General features: G+C 37.6%; 1 protein-coding gene across 14 annotated transcripts in view; it reads left to right on the top strand.

Moving 5' to 3' along the window:
• Window positions 1–27,480, top strand: part of GREB1L (GREB1 like retinoic acid receptor coactivator) — a 422,182-nt gene that overhangs the window by 295,771 nt on the left and 98,931 nt on the right. For all 14 annotated transcript variants that reach the window (XR_005212149.1, XR_005212148.1, XR_005212147.1 and 11 more), the window contains 2 exons: window positions 1,591–1,767; window positions 3,951–4,073. Coding sequence is in view for 11 of the 14 variants with exons in the window: in XM_037805493.1 (XP_037661421.1) it covers window positions 1,591–1,767; window positions 3,951–4,073 (300 nt within the window). In the remaining 3 variants the exon portion in view is untranslated. The remainder of the gene's footprint in view (window positions 1–1,590; window positions 1,768–3,950; window positions 4,074–27,480) is intronic.

Here is a 27,480-nt window from a genome sequence, read left to right as displayed (position 1 = left end):
TACCTACTACTCAGATACCTAGATCCACCAACTTTGTATATTTTGCACCTTTGCCATATCATTTTATCTATCCATCTATCTATCTATCCATCAGCTCTGAATATATTTCAAGTAATTTGCCTAATTATATTAATGTTTATATTCTCAGGAAGTGACAGTAGTTAACTCTATATCACTGGCCAGAGGTCGTGACTATCTCTTGTTCATCACTGTCCAGTGTTTAGCACAATGCCTGGTATAAAGGAAGTGTTCAGTAAATGATTATTAAATGACTAATAATACATTGGACTGCCCATGTATAAATGCTCTGAATTGATTGTCAGCATTATGAGATTGGGACATTGGGAGATACTGTCTTCAATTCTTGTGGCCTTTTTCCTTTCTCCTTGTTTATCTTTGCTAATTGTATAACAGTTTGGTTTGGGAGTTTAAGAAGAGTGTATCACTTCGTCATCGAATTTATTTTCAGTTGGTTGTATGTGTATAGAGATACTGTATTTTTACAATTTGGAGTGCCCTTTCTTATTTACAAGTTTTCTTCTCCTTGTTCCCCTATGTTCCCATAAATGTGTTGTGTCCCCATCAGATACAGCCAGAGGAACTTGCTCTCTTACTGTCTTTTCCTCTGTGTATTAAAGGGGCCTGGAAAGTTGATTTCCAATAAATCAAAGTATGGCTAGTCATCCTCCCAGCCATCCCCATTTCTCTTTTTTCCCATGCCCCCTGCTCCAAGCAGGTCAGCAAAAGTTTTGTTTTGTTTAATTAGTCTGAATGAGGAGTTGTCTGGATGTTAGAACTAAAGAGATAATAAGCTATTGTGAATAAAGAAGAAATGGGAATCTCATGGAACTTGATGTCAGAAAGTATAACCACGTCTCATCGAGACTGGAAAGTTGACAGTGCCCTGGGTTTGTACACCCGTGCCCATGCTCTGCTCTTCTCTCTGCAGAGCAGTTTCCTCTTCATGGTTCTTGCTTTGTTCTCTCCCACAGTAGCTTACATGTGGTTGATATCACCCCAACTCTGGTTCCAATTTTATAAAACCTTACAAATCCAGGGTCCAGTACCATCTGACTTACTCTTGTTTGCTTATTTTAAAATTCCAAGAGAGAGACTGTGGCTGGCTCAGAGTGAGATATATTGGCCTGTAGCCTGGTCAGCTGTGGCTCGGGGGCAGGTTCACATGGTCTGTAGGGCAGAGAACCAGGCCCAGGCCCAGGCCCAGGACTGTCAGGCTTTCTGAGAAGGGAGTGTGTGGGGAGGAAATAATTAACAGCTCTAGAACCAAACTTTATTCTTATTATGTCAACTATATAAATTCTGTAACATGATACTATGTAATTTATTTCCCTAACTATTACCCTTTGAGGGCAGCATTTAAATTATTTCTAGTCTTTTGCTGTTATAAAATAACTCTGATAAAAAAATTTTTTCTGTACCTGTTTGCTTTTTTTTTTCCTTGTTTAGAATTATTTCCTTGAAATTGGGAAATTTTGGGGCCAAAGAATGTGAATTTTTCTGTTTTTTAATATGTAAAAGTATTGTATCAATTTATAACACCACTAGTAACTTTGGTTTTCCTAATTTCAGGGTTTTCTGGAAACTGTATTGGCTGTGGAGAAAGAGGATTTCGGTATTTCACAGAATTTTCCAACCACATTAACTTGAAGCTCACCACCCAGCCAAAGAAGCAGAAGCACTTAAAGTACTACCTAGTCAGAAGCTCCCAGGGTGTACTGTCAAAGGGACCTCTTATCTGTTGGAAAGGTAGGGTCAACTTCCAGTAGAGAAAGAAATGGGAGTCGGGATTTTACTATGGTGACAACTAATCCTTACGGGGTTCAGATTTCAAGTGTGATATAGATAAATATCCCAGTTCAGAAGGCTATCCAAAAATATAAAGCACTCCAGTAGTTTATTTGACCTACTTCCTTTCTATAAAAATACTATTCAAGTCTAGGAAAAGTGCATGTCTCTATTTGTATTTGTCTTTTGGGCATGGAGGGTGGGGAAATAGACTCTTTCTAGCTCTTCTGTCATTTAGAGAGGACCTCAAAGTTTTAGTTCCCTGATCAGATGGACTTTTAACTTTATTTCGGTTCTTTCATAATTCTCAAGCAACTATATTTTTCTGTTTTAATGATACCTAAAAATACATTGAACAAATAATACTCTCTTAATAATACCTGGGAAAATGCACTATTAATTTGACAAAGTGTTTTTTTTTTTTTAAGTTAGGAAGAACTTAACTAACTGATATGTAGAAATGAACCCAGTTAAAACTTCACATCTTCATGTGTTTGTTAGGAATTGGTACAAGTTCTAGTCATTGTTCTAATATAGGAGTATTTGATCCTTATTCTATTGAGTTGGTTTCTTAGATGCTCAGATCCCACCCCCCAATATAATAATAGTCTTTAATATTTCCCTTTGTTGTCTGTACAAGATTTTTGATATTTTTCAAGAAAAATGGCATAATAAATACAAATTGCAACTGCAGATTTGTCTTTAAGTCCTTCAGAGTAACTGCCCTTGGTTGTATTTGAAATGGCATTATGTAATTCCTTAGGAAATGGCTATATATTCCAAGCCAGATATCATCAGAACTTAAAGAGTGTGACTACTGATTGATCATGGTGAATTATAGATAACTTTTTATCCTAATGAAGTCTGAAAAACTGTCCTCTAGAAAAATCATTTTGAATGTCATGAACCCTAGCAAAAGAGAGTAAAAACAGGATGGGTATTGCCTCCCTACCTTTTATATCCTCATTTAGCTCTTGTTTTGGTTGCATAAAATATTTTTAACTTCTTATTTAGTGCTCAATGGTAATTCATCTTTCTGATAAATAATACCGTTTGTGAAATAACTTATGAGATAGTGATCCTGGGTTGCTTCTGAAGCCTCGCATTTATACCAATTGCTATGTTGGAATCAGAATTATATGCATATGCATATACATATATACAAACATATATATAGCAATATAGATATACTTATAAAACATATAATGTGGCTTTTAGAGAAAGAGAGAATTGCCCTTCTTGGAAAGTCGTAGTGTAGAAGAAGTTTATAGAGAACTGCCTCCAACCCTTGATTTGATAAACTTGTAAACTCTCTAAAGGTCCTTCTTGAATCAATTTTGTCATAGACAACCATTTACACCCTTTTTTAATATGCTACCCTTACAGACTAATGTGGCATGACATATACAACAATTTGGTTGGAAGTTAAAGCCCCAAGGCTGTCATAGTTCTCACAGTCGTACCCAAATCAGTACAAAGTACTATTAAAATATTGTACCAGAGCCCCATAAATAACAGCTTACTTAAAATGAAGCTTGATATTGCATGATCAATGATCATCTTGAATATTGTCTATTTCCTTTAATAAGAATTAAGAATACATTTGAGCATTTCTAAATTTTCCCTTCTGCCTACAAATTTTTTTTCTTTTTTTTTTTTTTCTTCTGTTTTGGGACATAAATTAAGGTTAAGTAGCAAAGGTTGAAGGCAGCCTAAGGGGATTCTAGGTTACTGTGCCACACTTTTAATCAATCCTGGACAAGAGGTTAACTGGTGTTGGAAAGCTTATTGGGATTTTATAAATTATTGGTATTTTAGCCTTAGTCTTATCCATAAAATTAGCATGACTATATTGGATATGAGTTATTTTTCCCCCAGGAACTAATCTGTGGGGAGCAAAGGTGTGATTGTTCTTTGTAACCATTTCTTTCCTTCCAACATCTGGCCCTAGAAAGAAGAATTCTGTTCAGTAGGTTGAACTGTGCTTTGGAGTCAGAATTAGGAAAGCAGGAGCTCTAACAGGGAAAATGGCTATGATTTATGGAGCAGCAATTTATTTTAGAGGTTGTATGGATTGTTCCTCCATCATCTGTTTTAATAGAATGTTGGTCTACTCATATAATGTGATTCTTACTCCTTTCCAGAATGTAGAAGCCGACAATCTTCTGCTACTTGCCACTCTATTAAACCAAACGCTTCATTGTCATCAACTGTGACCCCAGAAAATGGAACAAGTAATGGGTACAAGTCAGGATTCGTTCAGACAGGTATGGAGGGGGGTACTTTCTTTTGGAATTTAAAGCCGTAGTTGTATATTTAATGAGACATTTAAAACTTGCTATTAGCTGGTTTGAATGGAGATATTTAAAATAGAGGTATTACTTGAGTTACCATTAGAATTAGAACTCAGCATTGAAATGGGTCAGTCTGTGGCCAGGATCCAAGACCAGACTTTCCTGCAAGTGCCAGGCAGGGGATAGAGAAAGGAAGTGATGTTGGTAGGAAGTCTATCTAGCTCAAGCATAGATAGACATCTGTAGGTAGTACCTCTTTGTAGTAGGCAGTAGGTGGAAATCTAGGTATGAGGGAAATCTGTACAAAGCTATCAGGTGGCAGGTATACTGAAGTTCCAGAGTAGGACTGTAACTAAGCTCATGGAGAATTATAGGAAGCAGTGCACCAATTCGGATATAAAGTAAGATCCCAAGGTTTATTCTTAGATTGCAATGGATGAAACCATGATCTAGTTTCTAGGTGTAACCAATAACCAGATAAAATCTTAGTGCCTGAAACTTAGGTTACAGTATCAGAAAAGGATTAGCAGAATGGCTGGTCTGATACTGAGCAGATAAGCTACTATTCTAAGGCTTCTTTAAATTCCTCCAGCATAGAAGACTACACTGGTGTAGTCCCTAAGGTTAGGATAAGGCTGCAGGTGGGACTCTAACTGTAAAGATTGTTGCAGATAGAATTTGAAAAAATTACTTAGAACCAGTCTGGGTTATATCTTAGGCAAGAAGAAAAGTATTTTAAAGGAGTTTGTGAAATTTTTTCAGTTCACGTGTTTTTTGGAAATGCCCCTTATCAATCTGACATGAAAATTTCTTAGCATTTGTGCATTAGCCTTGCCAATATCTACTCAACCACAATAAATTGTAAAGGCTGTGTTCATTTATTTCACTACTGCCATAACTCTTTCAAATTTTGAGAACTTCTGATGAGCTAATAAATCGTTTCTACTTATTTTCAAGTTGAAAGTGATTATTAGAATATGTTAACAACACTAGCAACAATAATAAAGACTAACTTTATTCTGGGGCACTTCTTGCTATGTGCTAGCACTTAGCTAAGTCCACCTTATCCTGGGTAAGAAAGTCGAACTTTTGAACTGTCTAGGAGATTCAGATAAAGGGTGTGAGCTAAGAGGAAAGAGTATGACTCTTTAAAATAAATGAGAGAACATCATGGCACTAGGTATTCAAGAAAGAAAAGCGTTGGCATTTGGCTCCTGTCATTGAAAGGTTAGTTTCATTACAATAATGATAAACCCACAAGTCTGTCCTAGAATATTATTTTAGTAATTTGTTTGATTCCATGGTATATCTTCTGCCATTAGACCTTGAGCTAATAAAATGTAATTTTACAACTACAGTATTAATAATGTTTACTTCATTCCAACAAAAACTTATCAAATGTTTATTGTGTTTAAGAACCTTGTTAGATACCATAAGGCAGGATTCCATACTTGACTTATGACTACAATGGTTTAAAAACCACTCTTGGTTTAAAAAGCACTTGATATAAAGTGCTTTTATTTACTAAGAAGACTAGGTGGACATATAAATGAATGTGAAATTATAAGTGAAAATAATGAAAAGATATTAAAATGTTAATAAGCAGTGATGCAGTTTTAGTTATAGAAATATATTTGGAAATATATTTTGATAACATATGTTTCTCTGAATAGAGGCAATCAAGATTTAGGATTTGGCAAAGACTCAGTTGCCGTGAGGAGACAAAGGTGGGGAGGAGCAGGACACTGACTGCCTCATGGTGCACACAAGTGGCCAAGTGTATGCCAATATTTTTCAGTATCTCTTGAGGGAGTGCAAGGGGTAATTTGACCACGAAATTAGTTATTAACAATTTCAGGTTGAATCCAGAAAATTTAATTTGTAAGACTTACACTGTGGAAGACATTTTGGGAGTTCCTCAAAAAATTAAATATTGAGTTGCCATATGACCTGGCTCCGCTACTTGGTATGTACCCGGAAGATCTGAAAGCAGGGACACGAACAGACATTTGCACACTGATGTTCATAGTGATATTATTCATAATTGCCAAGAAATGGAAACAATCCAAGAGTCCATCAACAGATGAGTGGATAAACAAATGTGGTATATACATATGATGGAATGTTATGCAGCAGTAAGAAGAAATGAGGTCCTGAAGCATGTGACAACATGGATGAATCTTGAGGACATAATGCTGAGTGAAATAAGTCAGACATAAAAGGACAGATGTATGATTTCACTAATATGAATTAACTAGAATATGTAAACTCACATTCTTAAAATGTAGAATATAGGATCCTTCAAAATAGAAGCTAGAGAAGGGGGAGTGGTAACCTAATATGTTCAGAATGTATAACGAGGTTGAACTTAAAATGTTTGGAAATAGATATGAGGTGAGGGTAGCTCATTAGTGAGAATATAAGGAATAGTGCTGTACTGTAGGTGATTTCGGTTGAAAGGGGTTGTTTAATCTCAGGTTTGTCACTGATTGACACTATAAATATAAATAAGTACTCGCATGAACTGCTACGTATGTACAACGCTTGTACAAAGAGTTAATAATAGAGTGGTATGTGGGGGAAAAATACCTATTGCAAGCCATGGACTATAGTTAACAGTAGCACCTTAAAATTCTTTTATCAACAGTAACTAGTGCACCACACTAATACTAGGAGTCAGTAATAGGGGGAGATAAGGGATATGGGGTGTTTGGGGGTTTTCTTTTTTTGTGTCTGAGAATTTTCTCTTTGGAGTAATGGAAATGATCTAAAAGTGAGTGTGACGATGATTGCACAACTAAGTGATGATACTGTGAGATATTGATTGTATAATTTGGATGGAATATATGGTAAATGAATATATCGCAATAAAATCTGAAAAAAAAGTAAGGCTTAGTATGTAAAACTTTCATCTTGACAAATTATGTTTATAGGTTATTCAACAATAATTTCCTCCTTCCTACACATGTTGAAAGTAATAAGCTGCAAGAATTTCATGTTAGTGCTATAATATTGCAAACAGTAGGTTATGCAGCATCTCCTTAACAGGCAAAGATTCATCTTTCTATAGGAGACTGTCTTCTTAATCTGTAATGGTGGCAGTGTTTAAACAATCTGCACTCAGTGACTGCCTGTGATCAACATTTCTTAGCCTGAAATGTATGTACACACATTGCATCATATTTGCAGAAGAGATTACCCTGCTATTTATGCAGCTTTGCCTTGAGTTCCACCTGCCAAGCTCTAGATATTCTGCTCTGGCTGGATTGCTGCTTATCCCTTGTATATTTTCTTTCAGCATTTTTATGTCATTGATAATTCATCTTTTTAATCACCATTCCCTTTAAAATGTTGTATAATTTTTTGTGAAGGTGGATATATATTTATAGATATTTACATACCTACATTATATACATATGCCACTCCCCTACCCATAAATGTATTTAATCAGGACAAAAACTCAAGAATAGATGAAAATGAAATCTTTACACAACCCAAGGTCTTGAAATTTTTCTTCTGTGTTTTCTTCTAAAAGTTGTGTTGTTGTAGCTCTTACATTTTAGTCTGTGATCCATTTTGTATTAATTTTTATATGTGGTATGAGGTGAGGGTCTAAGTTCATGTCTTTGCATGTAGATATCCATTTGTTCTGGCACCATTTACTGAACAGATTATAGAATTGCATTAGTTAAAAGTCAATTGACTATAAATATTAGGATTTATTTCTGGAAAAATTGGTAAATTGGACCTCAACAAAATTCAAAACTTTTGCCCTTCAAAAGGCACAACTAAGAAAATGAAAAGACACAAACATCAGACTGGAAAAAAAAATATTTGCAAAACACATATCCAATTAAGGATTTCTATCCGGAATTTACAAAGAACTTTAACAACTCAATAATTAGAAGACAATCAATCCAGTCAAAATATGGGCAAAGGAGTTAAGTAGACATTTCCACAAATAATAAATACAGATGACTAATAGCACATGAAAAGATGGTCAACATCTTTAGTTGTTAGGGAAATGGAAATCAAAACCACAGTGAGCTCTTACTTCCAACCCACTAGAATGATTATAATATGAAAGACAGAAAATAAATGTTGGTGAAGATGTACAGAAATTGGAACCCTTATACAGTGCTGGTAGGAATGTAAAATGTTTCAATCCCTTTGGAAGACAATTTGGCACGTTCTCAAAAAGTTAAACATAAAACTATCATACAATCCAGCAATTCCACTCCTGGGTGTGTACCCCAGAGAAATGGAAAATACTTCCATGCAGAGCTTTCACATGAATGTTCATAGCAGCATTATTAATTATAGCCCCAAACTGGAAACCACCTCAGTGTCAATCAGACAAAAATGTAGTGTTTCTTTTTTTTTTTTTTTTTTTTTTTTTTTTTTTTTTTTTTTTTTCTTGACCCCACTGACTCTTTTGGTTTCAGTGACCTGACCCTCTGGCCTCTTCTGCTCTTTTGTCTCTTCTTTTTTTTTTTTTTTTTTTTAATCATCATTTTATTGAGATATATTCACATACCACGCAGTCATACAAAACAAATTGTACTTTCGATTGTTTACCGTACCATTACATAGTTGTACATTCATCACCTAAATCAATCCCTGACACCTTCATTAGCACACACACAAAAATAACAAGAATAATAATTAGAGTGAAAAAGAGCAATTGAAGTAAAAAAGAACACTGGGTACCTTTGTCTGTTTGTTTCCTTCCCCTACTTTTCTACACATCCATCCATAAACTAGACAAAGTGGAGTTTGGTCCTTATGGCATTCCCAATCCCACTGTCACCCCTCATAAGCTACATTTTTATACAACTGTCTTCGAGATTCATGGGTTCTGGGTTGTAGTTTAATAGTTTCAGGTATCCACCACCAGCTACCCCAATTCTTTAGAACCTAAAAAAGGTTGTCTAAAGTGTGCGTAAGAGTGCCCACCAGAGTGACCTCTCGGCTCGTTTTGGAATCTCTCTGCCACTGAAGCTTATTTCATTTCCTTTCACATCCCCCTTTTGGTCAAGAAGATGTTCTCCATTCCACGATGCCGGGTCTACATTCCTCCCCGGGAGTCATATTCCACGTTGCCAGGGAGATTCACTTCCCTGGGTGTCTGATCCCACGTAGGGGGGAGGGCAGTGATTTCACCTTTCAAGTTGGCTTAGCCAGAGAGAGAGGGCCACATCTGAGCAACAAAGAGGCATTCAGGAGGAGACTCTTAGGCACAAATACAGGGAGGCCTAGCCTCTCCTTTGCAGCAACCGTCTTCCCAAGGGTAAAACTTATGGTAGAGGGCTCAACCCATCAAACCACCAGTCCCCTATGTCTGTGGTCATGTTAGCAACCGTGGAGGTGGGGTAGGCGAATACCCCTGCATTCTCCACAGGCTCCTCAAGGGGGCACTACATCTTTTTTTCTTTTTTTCCTTGTTTGTCTTTTTTCTTTTTTTTTTTTTTTTAACTTTCCCTTCTTTTTTAAATCAACTGTATGAAAAAAAAAGTTAAAAAGAAAACAAACATACAATAAAAGAACATTTCAAAGAGACCATAACAAGGCAGTAAGAAAAAGACAACTAACCTAAGATAACTGCTTTACTTCCAACATGTTCCTACTTTACCCCAAGAAAGTTACATAATATAGCAACATTTCAGTGAACTTGTTCCTACTACATCCATCAGAAATTAACAGACCATAGTCATTTCTGGGCATCCCCAGAACGTTAAATAGCTTATCTGTTCTTCTTGGATTATTGTTCCCCCTTCCTTAATTGCTCTCTACTGCTAGTTCCCCTACATTCTACATTATAAACCATTTGTTTTACATTTTTCAAAGTTCACATTAGTGGTAGCATATAATATTTGTCTTTTTGTGCCTGGCTTATTTCGCTCAGCATTATGTCTTCAAGGTTCATCCATGTTGTCATATGTTTCACCAGATCGTTCCTTCTTACTGCCGCATAGTATTCCATCGTGTGTATATACCACATTTTATTTATCCACTCATCTGTTGAAGGACATTTGGGTTGTTTCCATCTCTTGGCAATTGTGAATAATGCTGCTATGAACATTGGCGTGCAGATATCTGTTCGTGTCACTGCTTTCCGATCTTCCGGGTATATACCGAGAAGTGCAATCGCTGGATCGAATGGTAGATCTATATCTAGTTTTCTAAGGAACTGCCAGACTGACTTCCAGAGTGGCTGAACCATTATACAGTCCCACCAACAATGAATAAGAGTTCCAATTTCTCCACATCCCCTCCAGCATTTGTAGTTTCCTGTTTGTTTAATGGCAGCCATTCTAACCGGTGTTAGATGGTATCTCATTGTGGTCTTAATTTGCATCTCTCCAACAGCTAGTGAAGCTGAACATTTTTTCATGTGTTTCTTGGCCATTTGTATTTCCTCTTCAGAGAACTGTCTTTTCATATCTTTTGCCCATTTTATAATTGGGCTGTCTGCACTATTGTCATTGAGTTGTAGGATTTCTTTGTATATGCAAGATATCAGTCTTTTGTCAGATACATGGTTTCCAAAAATTTTTTCCCATTGAGTTGGCTGCCTCTTTACCTTTTTGAGAAATTCCTTTGAGGTGCAGAAACTTCTAAGCTTGAGGAGTTCCCATTTATCTATTTTCTCTTTTGTTGCTTGTGCTTTGGGTGTAAAGTCTAGGAAGTGGCCGCCTAATACAAGGTCTTGAAGATGTTTTCCTACATTATCTTCTAGGAGTTTTATGGTACTTTCTTTTATATTGAGATCTTTGGTCCATTTTGAGTTAATTTTTGTGTAGGGGGTGAGGTAGGGGTCCTCTTTCATTCTTTTGGATATGGATATCCAACTCTCCAGCCCCATTTGTTGAAAAGACCATTATGGCTCAGTTCGGTGACTTTAGGGGCCTTATCAAAGATCAGTCGGCCATAGATCTGAGGGTCTATCTCTGAATTCTCAATTCGATTCCATTGATCTATATGTCTATCTTTGTGCCAGTACCATGCTGTTTTGGCAACTGTGGCTTTATAATAAGCTTCAAAGTCAGGGAGTGTAAGTCCTCCCACTTCGTTTTTCTTTTTTAGAGTGTCTTTAGCAATTCGAGGCATCTTCCCTTTCCAAATAAATTTGATAACTAGCTTTTCCAAGTCTGCAAAGTAGGTTGTTGGAATTTTGATTGGGATTGCATTGAATCTGTAGATGAGTTTGGGTAGAATTGACATCTTAATGACATTTAGCCTTCCTATCCATGAACATGGAATATTTTTCCATCTTTTAAGGTCCCCTTCTATTTCTTTTAGTAGAGTTATGTAGTTTTCTTTGTATAGGTCTTTTACATCTTTGGTTAAGTTTATTCCTAGGTACTTGATTTTTTTAGTTGCTATTGAAAATGGTATCTTTTTCTTGAGTGTCTCTTCAGTTTGTTCATTTCTAGCATATAGAAACATTACTGACTTATGTGCATTAATCTTGTATCCCGCTACTTTGCTAAATTTGTTTATTAGCTCTAGTAGGTGTATCGTTGATTTCTCAGGGTTTTCTAGATATAAGATCATATCATCTGCAAACAATGACAGTTTTACTTCTTCTTTTCCAATTTGGATGCCTTTTATTTCTTTGTCTTGCCGGATTGCCCTGGCTAGCACTTCCAGCACAATGTTGAATAACAGTGGTGACAGCGGGCATCCTTGTCTTGTTCCTGATCTTAGAGGGAAGGCTTTCAGTCTCTCACCATTGAGTACTATGCTGGCTGTGGGTTTTTCATATATGCTCTTTATCATGTTGAGGAAGTTTCCTTCAATTCCTACCTTTTGAAGTGTTTTTATCAAAAAGGGATGTTGGATTTTGTCAAATGCTTTTTCAGCATCTATTGAGATGATCAATTGATTTTTCCCTTTTGACTTGTTAATGTGTTGTAATACATTGATTGTTTTTCTTATGTTGAACCATCCTTGCATGCCTGGAATGAACCCCACTTGGTCATGGTGTATGATTTTTTTAATGTGTCTTTGGATTCGATTTGCAAGTATTTTGTTGAGGATTTTTGCATCTATATTCATTAGGGAGATTGGCCGGTAGTTTTCCTTTTTTGTAGCATCTTTGCCTGGTTTTGGTATTAGATTGATGTTAGCTTCATAAAATGAGTTAGGTAGTGTTCCATTTTTTTCAATGTTTTGAAAGAGTTTGAGTAAGATTGGTGTCAGTTCTTTCTGGAAAGTTTGGTAGAATTCCCCTGTGAAGCCATCTGGCCCTGGGCATTTATTTGTGGGAAGATTTTTGATGACTGATTGGATCTCTTTGCTTGTGATGGGTTGGTTGAGGTCTTCTATTTCTTCTCTGGTCAGTCTAGGTTGTTCATATGTTTCCAGGAAATTGTCCATTTCTTCTACATTATCCAGTTTGTTGCCATACAGTTGTTCATAATATCCTCTTATAATTTTTTAATTTCTTCAGGATCTGCAGTTATGTCACCTTTTTCATTCATTATTTTGTTTATATGGGTCTTCTCTCTTTTTGATTTTGTCAGTCTAGCTAGGGGCTTGTCAATCTTGTTGATCTTCTCAAAGAACCAACTTTTGGTGATATTTATCCTCTCTATTGTTTTTTTGTTCTCTATGTCATTTATTTCTGCTTTAATCCTTGTTATTTCTTTTCTTGTACTTGGTTTAGGATTGGTTTGCTGTTCATTTTCTAGCTTCTTCAGTTGATCCATTAGTTCTTTGATTTTGGCTCTTTCTTCCTTTTTAATATATGCGTTTAGTGCTATAAATTTCCCCCTTAGCACTGCTTTTGCTGCATCCCATAGGTTTTGGTATGTTGTGTTCTCATTTTCATTCGTCTCTATATATTTAGCAATTTCTCTTGCTATTTCTTCTTTAACCCACTGATTGTTTAGGAGTGTGTTGTTTAACCTCCAGGTATTTGTGAATTTTCTAAGTCTCTGATGGTTATTGACTTCTAATTGTATTCCATTGTGGTCAGAGAATGTGCTTTGAATAATTTCAATCTTTTTAAATTTATTGAGGCTTGTTTTATGTCCCAGCATATGATCTATTCTGGAGAAAGTTCCGTGAGCACTAGAAAAGTATGTGTATCCTGGTGATTTGGGATGTAATGTCCTGTATATGTCTGTTAAATCTAATTCATTTATCAGATTGTTTAGGTTTTCAATTTCCTTATTGGTCTTCTGTCTGGTTGATCTATCTATAGGAGAGAGTGATGTGTTGAAGTCTCCCACAATTATTGTGGAAACATCAATTGCTTCCTTTAGTTTTGCCAGTGTTTCTCTCATGTATTTTGTGGCACCTTGATTGGGTGCATAGACATTTACGATTGTTATTTCTTCTTGCTCAATTGCCCCTTTTATTAGTATGTAGTGGCCTTCTTTGTCTCTCAAAACATCCCTGCATTTGAAGTCTATTTTATCTGAGATTAATATTGCTACACCTGCTTTCTTTTAGCTGTAGCTTGCGTGAAATATTTTTTTCCATCCTTTCACTTTCAGTTTCTTTGTGTCCCTGTGTCTAAGATGAGTCTCTTGTATGCAACATATTGATGGTTCATTTTTTTGATCCATTCTGCGAATCTATATCTTTTAATTGGGGAGTTTAATCCATTTACATTCAACGTTAAAACCGTGAAGGCATTTCTTGAATCGGCCATCTTATCCTTTGGTTTATGTTTGCCATATTTTTCCCTCTCTCTATTAATATCCTTTATTGTACCCATACCGAATCTCTTTAGTACTGAACCTTTCTCCAAGTCTCTCTGTCCTGTCTTTGTTTCTCTGTGTGTAGGGCTCCCTTTAGTATCTCCAGTAGGGCAGGTCTCTTGTTAGCAAATTCTCTCAGCATTTCTTTGTCTGTGAAAAATTTAAGCTCTCCCTCAAATTTGAAGGAGAGCTTTGCTGGATAAAGTATTCTTGGCTGGAAATTCCTCTCACTCAGAATTTTAAATATATCGTGCCACTGCCTTCTTGCCTCCATGGTGGCTGCTGAGTAGTCACTACTTAGTCTTATGCTGTTTCCTTTGTATGTGGTGAATTGCTTTTCTCTTGCTGCTTTCAGAACTTGCTCCTTCTCTTCTATGTTTGACAGTGTGATCAGTATATGTCTCGGAGTGGGTTTTTTTGGATTTATTCTATTTGGAGTTCGCTGAGCATTTATGATTTGTGTATTTATGTTGTTTAGAAGATTTGGGAAGTTTTCCCCAACAATTTCTTTGAATACTCTTCCTAGACCTTTACCCTTTTCTTCCCCTTCTGGGACACCAATGAGTCTTATATTCGGACGTTTCATATTATCTATCATATCCCTGAGGTCCATTTCGAGTTTTTCAATTTTTTTCCCCATTCTTTCTTTTATGCTTTCATTTTCCATTCTGTCATCTTCCAGGTCACTGATTCGTTGTTCAACTTCCTCTAGTCTTGTACTATGAGTGTCCAGAATCTTTTTAATTTGGTCAACAGTTTCTTTAATTTCCATAAGATCATCCATTTTTTTATTTAGTCTTGCAATGTCTTCTTTATGCTCTTCTAGGGTCTTCTTGATTTCCTTCATATCCCGTACTATGGTCTCATTGTTCATCTTTAGTTCTTTGAGTAGCTGCTCTAGGGGCTGTGTCTCTTCTGGTCTTTTGATTTGGGTGCTTGGGCTTGGGTTATCCATATCGTCTGGTTTTTTCATATGCTTTATAATTTTCTGTTGTTTTTGGCCTCGTGGCATTTGCTGAACTTGATAGGGTTCTTTTAGGGTTTGTAGACCTATTGAAGTCCTTATCTCTAATTTATCAGATCTACAGCTTCGTGGAGTACACTTTCTCTAACTAACCAGCAGGTGGCGTCCACGAGCCACCTGTTCTCCACAAGTCAGTTCTCCCCTGCTTAGCCTTTTTGGTGAGTGGGGGAGTGAGTCTTGTGGAGCCCAATTGGTGTACCAAGCTTGCGTGTGTAGTTGGTGTTGCCTGCCCTGTATGTGGGGCGTGTTTCTGGGCAGTCAGGGAGGGGGGTGGCCCTAACAATCAAATCTCCCTGATGATCCTAGAGTTTTAAAGCTGCTGCAATAGTCTAATCCTTCAGTTCAGTCCTGCCACAGTTTGCCTCTGCCACTGACCCACAAGTCTTTGGTATTGGCGTATGGCTCCTGAGACTTGCAAGTGGGCCCCTCTTCCAGGCTGTGCACCCCGGGTCCTCTGTTGAGGGATGACTGTGCTATGTCACAGGTGAGTGCCGTCCCCCCAGGGCAGTTCTGGGCTGCTGGGCTGTGTAGGGAGGCTCCCAGTCTGCTGAAATGATGGCTGAATGGGGCTTTGTTAATTCACACTGCTCCACCTTCCCAGCTCTGGGACATTCAGCTGAGGTTTCAGGGAAGGCTAATGTCCACGCCCAGTTTTGTGGTGTGTGCCTGTTATTTGAAGCACTTCCGTCACACTGGGTTGTCTGGGGCAGCTCTGGGCTATGGGGCTGGCGATGGGCAGGAGTGTTTCCTGTCCACCAGGATGGTGGCTGTGAGCGGACACCCCCCTTTTCTTGGGAAGTTGTGTTGTTTAGTGAATTTTCTCAGCCACTGGATTATTGCCTTTTGTCTCAGAGCTCTCTTAGTTCTGCTCTTGACTTGACGTGCCCAAATTGCAATTCTTTGAAGCTTTCTGTATTGGGCTTCTTAGAGTAATTGTTTTAGAAAAAGAAAAAAGGATTTAAAAAAATAAAAAAATAAAAAAAAAAAACAAAAAAAAACGGCCCTCCTCAGAGATCTAATGGGTTATTGAAATGCTAATAGACAAAGCTACCAGGGCCATTAAGGAAAGGTCCACAGGGCAGAGAGATCAGCTTTGCTTCGGGATTTGCATATGCGCCTCAAGGCCTGAGCTCCGCCCTTCCCCTTTCTGTGTTCACCAGAACTCCAAAAATCCTCTACTTTTATTTTGGAGTTTTTCGTGTTGTTTTTTTTCTATGCCTGTCTCCTCTCTGCTGGGCTGGCTGCTCTCAGAGTCTCTGGTGTCTGGTCTCAGTCTATCTATGGTTGGAGTTTGAATCAGTAGAATGAGTTTCCGATCAGAGCAGCCACTGCAGTTCTCCCTTCTCCTTCCCGGAGCTGACAGCCCCTCCTCCCCCGGGACTGAGCCTGGCAGGGAGGGGCGCGGGTCCCCTGGCCGCAAAAACTTACAGATTTCGCTGATCTCAGCAGTTCCACGTTTTCATGAGTGTTGTATGAAGTATGCCCAAAGACAGATTGCTCTGTGGTGTCCAGTCCACGCAGTTCCTGGCTTTTTACCTACTTTCCTGGAGGAGTAACTAAAACTTACAGCTCACCAGTCTGCCATCTTGCCCCGCCTCCTCAAAAATGTAGTGTTTCAATACAGTGGAAACCACCTCAGTGTCAATCAGACAAAAATGTAGTGTTTGAATACAATGGAATACTTTTCATCAATAACAAGGAACAAACTATTGATACATGCTATGTCGTAAGTGAAAGAAATCAGATACAAGAGACCATGAATTCTATGATTCCATTTATGGGAAATGTTCAGAACAGGCAGGTTTATAAAGACAGAATTAGATTAGTGGTTGCCAGGGACAGGCAGTGAGAACAGAGATAAACTGAAAATGGGATAAGGGATCTTACTGGGAGGAATGAAAATGTTCTAAAACTGATTTATGGTGATGGTTGCACTGCTCATTAAAGTTATGAAAAATCATTGAGTTGTGCACTTGAAATTGGGTAAATTTATGGTAATGTAAAATATACCTCAGTTAAGCTGTTTTAAAAAATAGATTTAAAATAGCTGTTCTGAGAGTAAGATTAAATCCTTTGAAAGTGGTGCTTCCTCCATAAAAATATTAAAAATTATGTTTTATGACATTAATATTACATATTAAAACAATTCCTTAAGTTAAAAGTTCATTTTCTCCCCTTCTGTTTCTAAAACAAGTTAAAACACTTTCATGAGCCCCCTAGTCTACTGTAGACCATAGGTGATGTGCCTCCCACGCCTAATGAAGAAGTCAGCCCTCTTAATGTAAGCAGAGACCTAGTTCTGGAAATGGTATTTTCCTCTCTGAGCCACTGGAGACTCAAGGTAATATAAAATCCTTATTATTTTAGGATTGTGCATTAAAGTAAGAACAGTTACCAACGAGAGGACTTTCCCAGCCATATAACAAGCTTATAAAGCTTTAGTAATAAAGACCATGTGGAGTTGGCACACAGGGATAGATGCAAGCAGAAGAACAGAAACCCCCCCCCCCCAAAAAAAAAAGGCTCACATACCTGGGTATTTCACACTTAATAGGGATGACTTGCAGATTAGTGGGAGATTTCAGTGAATGGTGCTCAGAAATTGAATATCCTATGTGGAAAAAAAAATGAAACTGGACCCCTATTTTATACTCCACACAAAAATCAATTCCAGATAGCTTGAATATCTAAATGTGAAAGGCAAAATTATCAAGCTTTTAGAAGATAATGTAGAGTACCTTGATGATCACAAGGTCATGAAGAATATCCTAAACTAGAGACAAAAGTGCTGATCATAAAATTAAAAATCTGTATTTGTGACATTAAAATGTCAACTATAATTATTAGAAGACACCATAAATTGAGTGAAAAGACAAGCCATAGATTAGGGAGAAGACATATGTAATGCATAAAGCCAACAAAGGACTAGTATCAAAAATATATAAAGAATACTTATGAGTCAATATGAAAAAGACACACCGGTAAAAAAAATGAGCAGAATTAAATAGGCACTTCACAAAAGAGGAAATCCAAGTGGCCAATAAATTCATGAAAAGATGCTTAACCTCTTTGGTCATTAGGGCAATTGCATTAAAAACACAGTGAGATACCATTATACACACACACCAAATTGGCAATAATTTGAAGTATGACAATAGTAAATACTGGTAAAGATTTTAGAAACAAGAACTATCATACACTGTTGGGGGGAGTGTTAATTGATGCCACCACTTTTTAAGTAATTTGCAATACATAGTAAAGTAGAAAATGTGCATATCCTATGATCTGGATGTTCCACTCACTAAAGAAATTCTTGCCCTTGGGCCCTAAGAGATATTTACAAGATTGTTCATAGCAATGTTCCTCACAGTTAATCTCAAACTGGAAACAATTCAAATGTTCATCAACAATAGAATGGATAAATGAATCTTACAAACATGTTGTTGAGCAAAAAAGCTATTCACAAAACAATCTATCAATATGACTTCATTTCTATTAGGTTCAAAAACATGTGAAACTAAATTCTTTTAGGAAGACAGTTACCGTGGTTACACTTTGTGGAGAAAGCGGGAGATTGTATGGTGAAGGGCACAAAGGAGACTGCTGAGCTGCTAGCAATGTTTTGTTTTGTTTTTTTCCTTGACTTGGATGGTGATTACATGGTATTCTGGTTTACTAATGCTGCCAGAATGCAAAATACCAGAAATGGATTGGCTTTTATAAAGGGGGTTTATTTGGTTACAAAGTTACAGTCTTAAGGCCATAAAAGTGTCTGAGCTAAGGTATCAACAATAAGGTACCTTCACTGAAGAAAGGCCACTGGCATCTGGAAAACCTCTGTTATCTGGGAAGGCACAGGCACGTGGCTGGCATTTGCTCCAGGATTCTGGTTTCGAGATGGCTTTCTCCCAGGACGTTTCTCTCTAGGAGTCTGGGTTTTTCTTTTTAGTTTCTTCCTGGCAAACTCTAGACTAGCAAAAGTCTACTTTCAGAGGCCGTCTCCAAAATGACTCTCTTGGCTGTAGCTCTGAGGTCCTTCTGTTTGTCAGCTCTTTTATATGGCGCCAGTGATTTAAGACCCACCTTGAATGGGTAGGGTAACACCTCCATGAAAATTATCCAGTCAGACTTCTTGCCCACAGTTAAGTCACATCTTCCTGGAAACAACCTAATAAACACTAATACGTCTGTCCCCACAAGATTGCATCAAAGAATATGGCCTTTTGGGGGACATAATACATCCAAACAAGCACACGTGGGTATTTGCATTTAATTTTTTTTTTAATTATACATATAAGTTTTGTGTACTCTCCTATATGTTGATATATCTCAATGGGAATAAAAGGCATATTTACCCACTCAAAGTGCATACATGCTTTGTGTGATGTTCTCACGCTTTGAGAGCAAGTAGTACCATAGGCCAGGGATGCTATGGTGTAATAATAATGTTTTGGTCCTTTTGAGTTTTTATATTTCCCACTGTGGTGATTCTGCAGTTATAGTAGTAGAGCTGAAGAATGGAGCCAGACAGTTGACTTTGGTCTCTAACAAGGCCAACTCTAAATGGAAATCTCTAAATATCAACACTTTTCCGTTCCTGCCACCTCTTAGCCTCCTCCCCTTTGCTATCCTAGAGTTTAGAACTACCCTGCTGCCCTCTGTGTGTCCAGAATATGTCATGATGTACCTCACCCCCTAGGCCTGCCTTGCTCACATAGCCTCTTCACTTTGTCTCCATTTCCCCCATTACAATTCCTGTGTCTCTGGTGATAGCCTTTTAGAAAGGAGTTTCCATTAGAATGCATCACTTAACTTCCCCTAAAATGTAGCTGTGTTTGTTCCTCCTTTGAACCACTAAGCTTCCTTTCCTCTAGCTACAACTTTGTGACAAGGGTAACCAAAACTTTTAGCAGATTTTTCTAAACTCAGTTCCTCATGAATATTCAAATTAATGCTTTACTGAAACACAACATCCTTTTTCCAAATGTGGCAGAAACTCTTTGGCTGACAGATTTGCCCTCTCCCAACCAGACAGTAAGAACATGTAGGATCTTCCTGTAGAGTTTAAACTCCTTGAAGCAGGGATTGTGTCTTTGTCTTACATCCTCATTATATCCCCAGAGCCTAGTTTACCTGACTTACTGAAGAGGCTCAACAAATATTTGATGAATGAATGGTTGGGAGGAGAAGTAAGAAAAACAATGATTGCTCCCCTTCAAAGCAGGGGAGGAGGTGGAGAGCCTGTCCTGTGAAAAAGAAAAATACAACTATTTAGTAAACATAAAAAATGGCCTACTTTGTAGACATGAAGAAATTCTAAGTAATAACAATGAAATGTAATTTTTACCTGTTACATTAGCCAAAGCATTTTGTTTGAAGTGATAATTTACTGGGCTGACAAGGATATAGTAAAACTGACACTCTCAGCTGGGCTGGTGGGAGTGAACGGTGATATGACCTTTTAAAAAAAGAATTTGGCAATATGTATCAAGACTATTCAAAAATATTAATACCCTTTGTTTTAGTAATCTCACTTCAGAGGGCCTAGCCAAGAAAATACCTAAAAGGAGAATCAAGATACTCACTACAGTTCCTTTTATTTTAACTAAAAAAGGAGAAGCAGCAACCTTAGCATAGTAACAGTTGAATAAATTATGGCATACCCACATGATGAAGATGTTAAAGATAATTATGAACACTATATGGTCACATAGGAAATAATTCTGTTAAGTTAAAAAAAAGTATTATAGAAAACTGTGTGTTTATTTTTATTGTATCATGTGAAAATGTAATGTGGCAAAACACCTAGAAAGGCATGTACTACAAGATAAAACAATGGTTTATGGGAGAATATTTTAGCAGATTTGTTTCCATTTCTGAATTTTCTTCTATGCTATAAATTTCACTAAACATTTAGAACTTCTTAAAATTAAGTCAAATGTGTAGGTCAGTAAAAAATGTCTGCTTTTTACTGTTCTCTCTTTTGCCTTCTTTACGTGTGTAGGAATATGTGCCAAAATCTTATATAGACAGGTCCAGTATACAGCTAGAAAGTAAAAAAACCAGAACTCAAACTTTCTCTTTACTATTGAACAATTTTACTGGGCAATTACTGGCTACTAGGAGCTGGGGATACGAAGGTGTTTTTGATCTCTACCTAGAATTCTGTAAAATTTTTTTGTGTCTAAAACTTTAGAGCAGGGGAAGGGGAAGTAGAAAGGACAGGTGGAGCACCAAGGTTAAAAAATTAACAGCAAGTCAACTTGACATCCATGTCTGGCCAAAATGGAGAAAAAGGAACTGGAATTACCCTTTTACCTGAAACAACCAAACCAAAACAAAACAAAACAAAAAACACCCAAACTACAAACAGACGAAAATATATTTAAAACAGTTTCAAAACCCTGTACATCAGACAACAAAGGGCAGTGATTCCTGACAGATGGGGAATACACAGTGTGAGTCTTACTATTGCCTGCTTACTAACTTGAGAGTATTTCCAGACTATGGCACAGGGAGGGAGAACTGTAGTGGCTCCCAGAAAACTCACTGAGTTGAGCAGAAGGGCCAAAAATCTGGGAGAGCTAGGCAACTAGAGTTCACAGTACTGAGTACCAAGGGGAGAGAGCTGTACAGACAGAACACCCCAGTTACATGTATAGGGTCCCCTCAAGTGTTCAGTATACTATTAATCAGTTCACACATGTGAGGAAACTCACAGGGAATAGTACTATCCAACAAGATTGGAGGTAACGGCGTCCAGAACTGACACAGAGCCAAGAACATTGCTTCCATCCAGCCAGACAGGAAACTTCGTAATTCACGGGGCAGTGGGTGGAGTACTTAGGAAGGTCTTGCCTCAGTAATGGAGAATAGTAAGCCCTAGATTGAGCATGCTCTAAACCCACCTAAAATATCATAAAAGCAAGACCCAAAAGGATCAAACTCTTTCCAAATAATTTAACTGAATTCCAGAATGAAGTGCAAGAATATTTATAGGAATTCAAAAAGGTCCAACTCCCAGGAATTTAAAATTTACAATGTCTGGGATCCATTCAAAGATTGTCAGGCATGCAAAGAGGCAGGAAATAAAAACTGATAATGAGGAAATTAATCAGTCAATTGAAACTGACCTACATCTGACGTAAGGATTAGAATTAGCGGCAAAGAACACCAAACAGTTATTATAACTATATTTCGTATGTTCAAAAAGTTAAGTAGAGACATGGAAGATATAAAAACACCCAAATCAAACTTATACAGATGAAAACTACAATAGCTAAGATGAAAAAACACTGAATGTTATTGACATCATAGTAGTCATTGCAGAAGAAAATATTAGTGAATGTGAGGACAAAATAGAAACTATCTTCAATGAAACACAAAGAGAAAAAGGAATAAAAGAAAATGAAAAGAATGTCAGTGAGCTGGGACAACTTCAAGCAACCTAATATACTAGCAATTGGAATCGCCAAAGGAGAGGAGAGAAAGAAGAGTGCGGAGGGCAATATTATTTGAAGAAATAATGGCCAAAACTTTCCAAACTTGATGAAAACTATAAACCCACAGATCCAAGTAGTTCAGTGAAGCCCAAATGCAAGAAACATGAAAATTATACCAATACACATTATAGTCATATCAAATCAATGATAAAGAGACAATCTTAAAGCAGCCAGAGAAAAAAGACATGTTGTATATCCAGAGGAACAAAAATAAGCATAACCTGAGATTTCTCATGGAAGGCAATGTGAGAAAACATTGGAGCAACATCTTTAGTACTGAAAGTAAAGAACTGTCAACTTAGAATTCTATACTTAGCAAAATATCTTTCAAAAATGAAGGTGAAATTAAGATGCTTTCAGATATATAAAATCTGAAGAAATGCATCCCCAGGAGACTTGCTCTATAAGAAATGCTGCAGGAAGCAGTTCAGGTAGAAGGATTATAATACTAAATGGAAATCAGAATCTATACAACAGAATAAAGACCACTGAAAATGGTAACTACATGGGTAAATATATACATTTTTTCTTATTATTTAAATCATCTTAAAGGACAATTGACTCTTACACACATATAATAACAATATATTGTGGAGTTCATAACATATGTAAAAGTAAACATATCACAATATCATAAAGGCCAGGAGGGGAGAAATAGAAGTATACTATTGTAAAGTTCTTATACTTTATGTGAAGTAGCGTAATATCACTTTAGAGTAGACTGTGATGGGTTAAGATAAATGCCATAAACCCTAAAGCAACTACTAAAATAAACAAAGAGTTATAGCTAATAAGCCAACAAATGAGATAAAAAGGAATCACAAACTTGATTAACCCAAAAGATGCCTGCAAAGGAGAAGAAAGGCAAAAAGAATGGATGGTACACATAGAAAGCAAATAGTAAGATGATAGACTGATATCTAGTCCCATCAAGAATCACGTTAAATATAAATGGTTTAAACACCGCAATTAAAGACAGAGGTAATAAGATTGGATAAAAAAGCAAGACCCAACTCTGTTGCCTACATGAAATACAAATATAAAGTTACAAAGAGGTTAAAGATAAAAAGAAAAAAAGATAAAAAATAAAAAGGTCTACCATGCTAACATTAGTAAAAAAAAATGCTTGCATGGCTATATTAATATTCAGCAAAGTAGATTTCAGAGCAATGAATATTACCAGAGATTAAAATAGTAATCTCAAAATGATAAAGGGGTCAAGTAATCAAATAATCAATCCTAAATGTTTTTGTACCCAATAACAGAGCTTCAAAATATATGAAGCAAAAATGGATACCAGGGTGGGGCAAGATGGCGGAGTGGTGAAATGTAGGTTTTAGTTACTCCTCCAGTGCAGTAGGTAGAAAGCCAGGAACTGTGTGGACCAGAAACCAGAGAGCAATTTGACTTTGTGCGTGTTTCATACAACACTCGCAAACGGGTGGAACAGCTGAGATCAGCGAAATCTGTAAGTTCTCCTGGCCAGGGGACCCGCGCACCTCCTTGCCAGGCTCAGTCCCATGGGAGGAGGGGCCTTTGGTGTTGGGAAGAAGGAGGGAGAACTACAATTGTGGCTCTTACTGAAACCTCAGATGGCTGATCCAAACTCCAAACATAGATAGACTGAGACCAGACACCAGAGAATCCGGGAGCAGTCAGCCCAGCAGAGAGGAGATAGGGCTAGCAAAAACAGCAAGGAAAACCCAAAAATAAAAGTAGAGACTTTTTGGAGTCCTGGTGAACATAGAATGGGGAAGGGCAGGGTTCAGGCAGAGTCAGGCTCATACGCAAATCCGGAAGGTGAGTTTCCTTGTCTGAAGAGCCAGTTTCTCTGCTTTCTTGATTGTTCCTTAATGGCCCTAATCTCCTTATCTCTTAGCATTTCAGTGGTCCATTAGATCTGCTATGAGGGCCCTTCTTTTTTTTTTTTCTAATCTTTTTCTCTTTTTCTAAAACAATTGCTCTAAGAAGCCCATTACAGAAAGCCTCAAAGACTTGCAATTTGGGCCCAGACAAGAGCAAAGCTAAGAGAGCTCTGAGACACAAGGCAATAAGTCCAGTGGCTGAGAAAATTCGCTAAACACCGCAACTTCCCAAGAAAAGGGGGGTGTCCCCTTACAGCCATCTTCCCGGTGGGCTGGGAACGCTCCTGCCCAGCACCAGCACCACAGCCCAGAGCTACCCCAAACAACCCAGTGTGACAGGAAGTGTTTCCAATAACACACGCACACACCACAGTATCAGGCATGGACAATAGCCTTCCCACACCCTCGGCTAATTGTCCTGGAGCTGGGAAGGTGGAGCTGTGTGAAAAGCGGGAAATTAACACGCCCCATTCAGCCGTCATTCCAGAAGACTGGGAACGCCCCTACACAGCCCTGCAGCCCAGAACCTCCCTTGGGGGATGGCGCTCACCTGTGACATAGCACAGTGGTCCCTCAGCAGAGGACCTGGGAGTGCAGGCTTGGAAGAGGGACCCACTCGCAAATCCCAGGGACCATACGCCAATATCAAGGACTTGTGGGTCAGCAGTAGAGACAAACTGTGGCAAGACTGAACTGAAGTATTAATCTATTGCAACAGTGTTAAATCTCCAGGAACACCTGGGAGATTTGATTATTAAAGCTGCCCCCCACAACTGCTCAGACACACACCCCATATGCAGGGCAGGCAACACCAACTACACACGCAAGCTTGGTGCACAAATTGGACCCCACAAGACTCACACCCCCACTCACCACAAAGAGAAAGTCAGAACTGGCTTGAGGGGAAAAGGTGGCTCGCAGATACCACCTGCTGGTTAGTTAGAGAAAGTGAACTTCATGAAGCTGTAGATCTGACAAAATAGAGATAAGGGTTTGAATCGGTCTAAATATCCTAAAAGAACCCTATCAAGATAAGCAAATGACAAGAGGCCAAAAACAACAGAAAATTTTAAAGCATATGAAAAAACCAGATGCTATGGATAACCCAAGCCGAAACACCCAAATCAAAAGATCAGAGGAGACACAGTACATCATGCAATTAATCAAAGAACTAAAGATGAACAACGAGAGCATGGCGCAGGATATAAAGGACATGAAGAAGACCCTAGAAGAGCATAAAGAAGAAATTGCAAGAGTAATTAAAAAAAAATAGATGATCTTATGGAAATAAAGGAAACTGATGACCAAATTAAAAAGATTCTGGACATTCATAGAACAAGACTAGAGGAAGTTGAACAGCAAATCAGTGACCTGGAGGACAACAGAATGGAAAGTGAAAGAACAAAAGACAGAATGGGAAAAAAAATTGAAAAAATCTGTTTAAATTGATTTTAAATCTAATACTTCAGTCTTGCCTCAGGGATTTGATAGATAATATAAAACATCCAAATATAAGACTTATTCGTGTTCCAGAAGGGGGAGAGAAGGGTAAAGATCTAGGAAGAGTATTCAAAGAAATAGTTGGGGAAAACTTCCCAAATTTTCTAAATACCGTAAATACACAAATCATAAATGCCCAGCAAACTCCAAATAGAATAAATCCAAATAAACCCACTCCAAAAGATATTCTGATCACATTCTCAAATACGGAAGAGAAGGCGCAAGTTCTGAAAGCAGCAAGAGAAAAGCAACTCACCACATACAAAGGAAACACCATAAGACTAAGTAGTGACTACTCAGCAGCTACCATGGAGGCGAGAAGACAGTGACATGACATATTTAAAATTCTGAGACAGAAAAATTGCCAACCAAGAATTCTTTATCCAGCAAAGCTCTCCTTCAAATTTAAGGGAGAGCTTAAATTTTTCACAGACAAAAAAATGCTGAGAGAATTTGCTAACAAGAGACCTGCCCTACTTGAGATAAAAAAGGGAGCCCTACCGACAGAGAAACAAAGAAAGGAAAGAGAGAGATGGAGAAAGGTTCAGTACTAAAGAGATTCAGCATGGGTACATTAAAGGACATTAAGAGAGAGAGGGAAAAAATATATCTGACAAACATAAACGAAAAGATAAGATGGCTGATTCAAGAAATGCCTTCACGGTAATAACGTTGAATGTAAATGGATTACACTCCCTGATCAAAAGATATACATTGGCAGAATAGATTAAAAAAAATGAACCATCAATATGTCGCATACAAAAGACTCATCTTAGACATGGGGACACAAAGAAATTGAAAGTGAAAGGATGCAAAAAAATATTTCATGCAAGCTACAGCCAAAAGAAAGCAGGAGTAGCAGTATTAATCTCAGATAAAATAGACTTTAAATGCAAGGGTGTTATGAGACACAAGGCCACTACATACTAATAAAGGGGGCAATTCAACAAGACGAAATAACAATCATAAATGTTTATGCACCCAATCAAGGTGCCACAAAATACATGAGACAAACACTGGCAAAACTAAAGAAAGCAATTGATGTTTCCACAATAATTGTGGGAGACTTCAACACATCACTCTCTCCTATAGATCAACCAGACAGAAGACCAATAAGGAAATAGAAAACCTCAACAATCCCATAAATGAATTGGAGTTAACAGACATATATAGAATATTACATCCCAAATCACCAGGATACACATTCTTCTCTAGTGCTCACAGAACTTTCTCCAGAGTAGATCATATGCTGGGACATAAAACAAGCCTCAATAAATTTAAAAAGATTGAAATTATTCAAAGCACATTCTCTGACCACAATGGACTGCAATTAGAAGTCAGTAACCATCAGAGACAGAAAATTCACAAATACCTGGAGGTTAAACAACATGCTCCTAAATAATCAGTGGGTTAAAAAGAAATAGCAAGAGAAATTGCTAAATATATAGAGACGAATGAAAATGAGAACACAACATACCAAAACCTATGGGATGCAGCAAAAGCGGTACTTTGGGGGAAATTTATAGCACTAAATGCATACATTAAAAAGGAAGAAAGCCAAAATCAAAGAACTAATGGGTCAACTGAAGAAGCTAGAAAATGAACAGCAAACCAATCCTAAACCAAGTAGAAGAAAAGAAATAACAAGGATTAAAGCAGAAATAAATGACATAGAGAACAAAAAAACAATAGAGAGGATAAATGTCACCAAAAGTTGGTTCTTTGAGAAGATCAACAAGATTGACAAGCCCCCAGCTAGACTGACAAAATCAAAAA

This window comes from Choloepus didactylus, chromosome 16, assembly GCF_015220235.1.
Source record: "Choloepus didactylus isolate mChoDid1 chromosome 16, mChoDid1.pri, whole genome shotgun sequence".
NCBI lineage: Eukaryota > Metazoa > Chordata > Mammalia > Pilosa > Megalonychidae > Choloepus > Choloepus didactylus.
The sequence above is the reverse complement of the archived record's forward strand: the minus strand, read 5'-3'. Positions and strand labels throughout refer to the sequence as shown.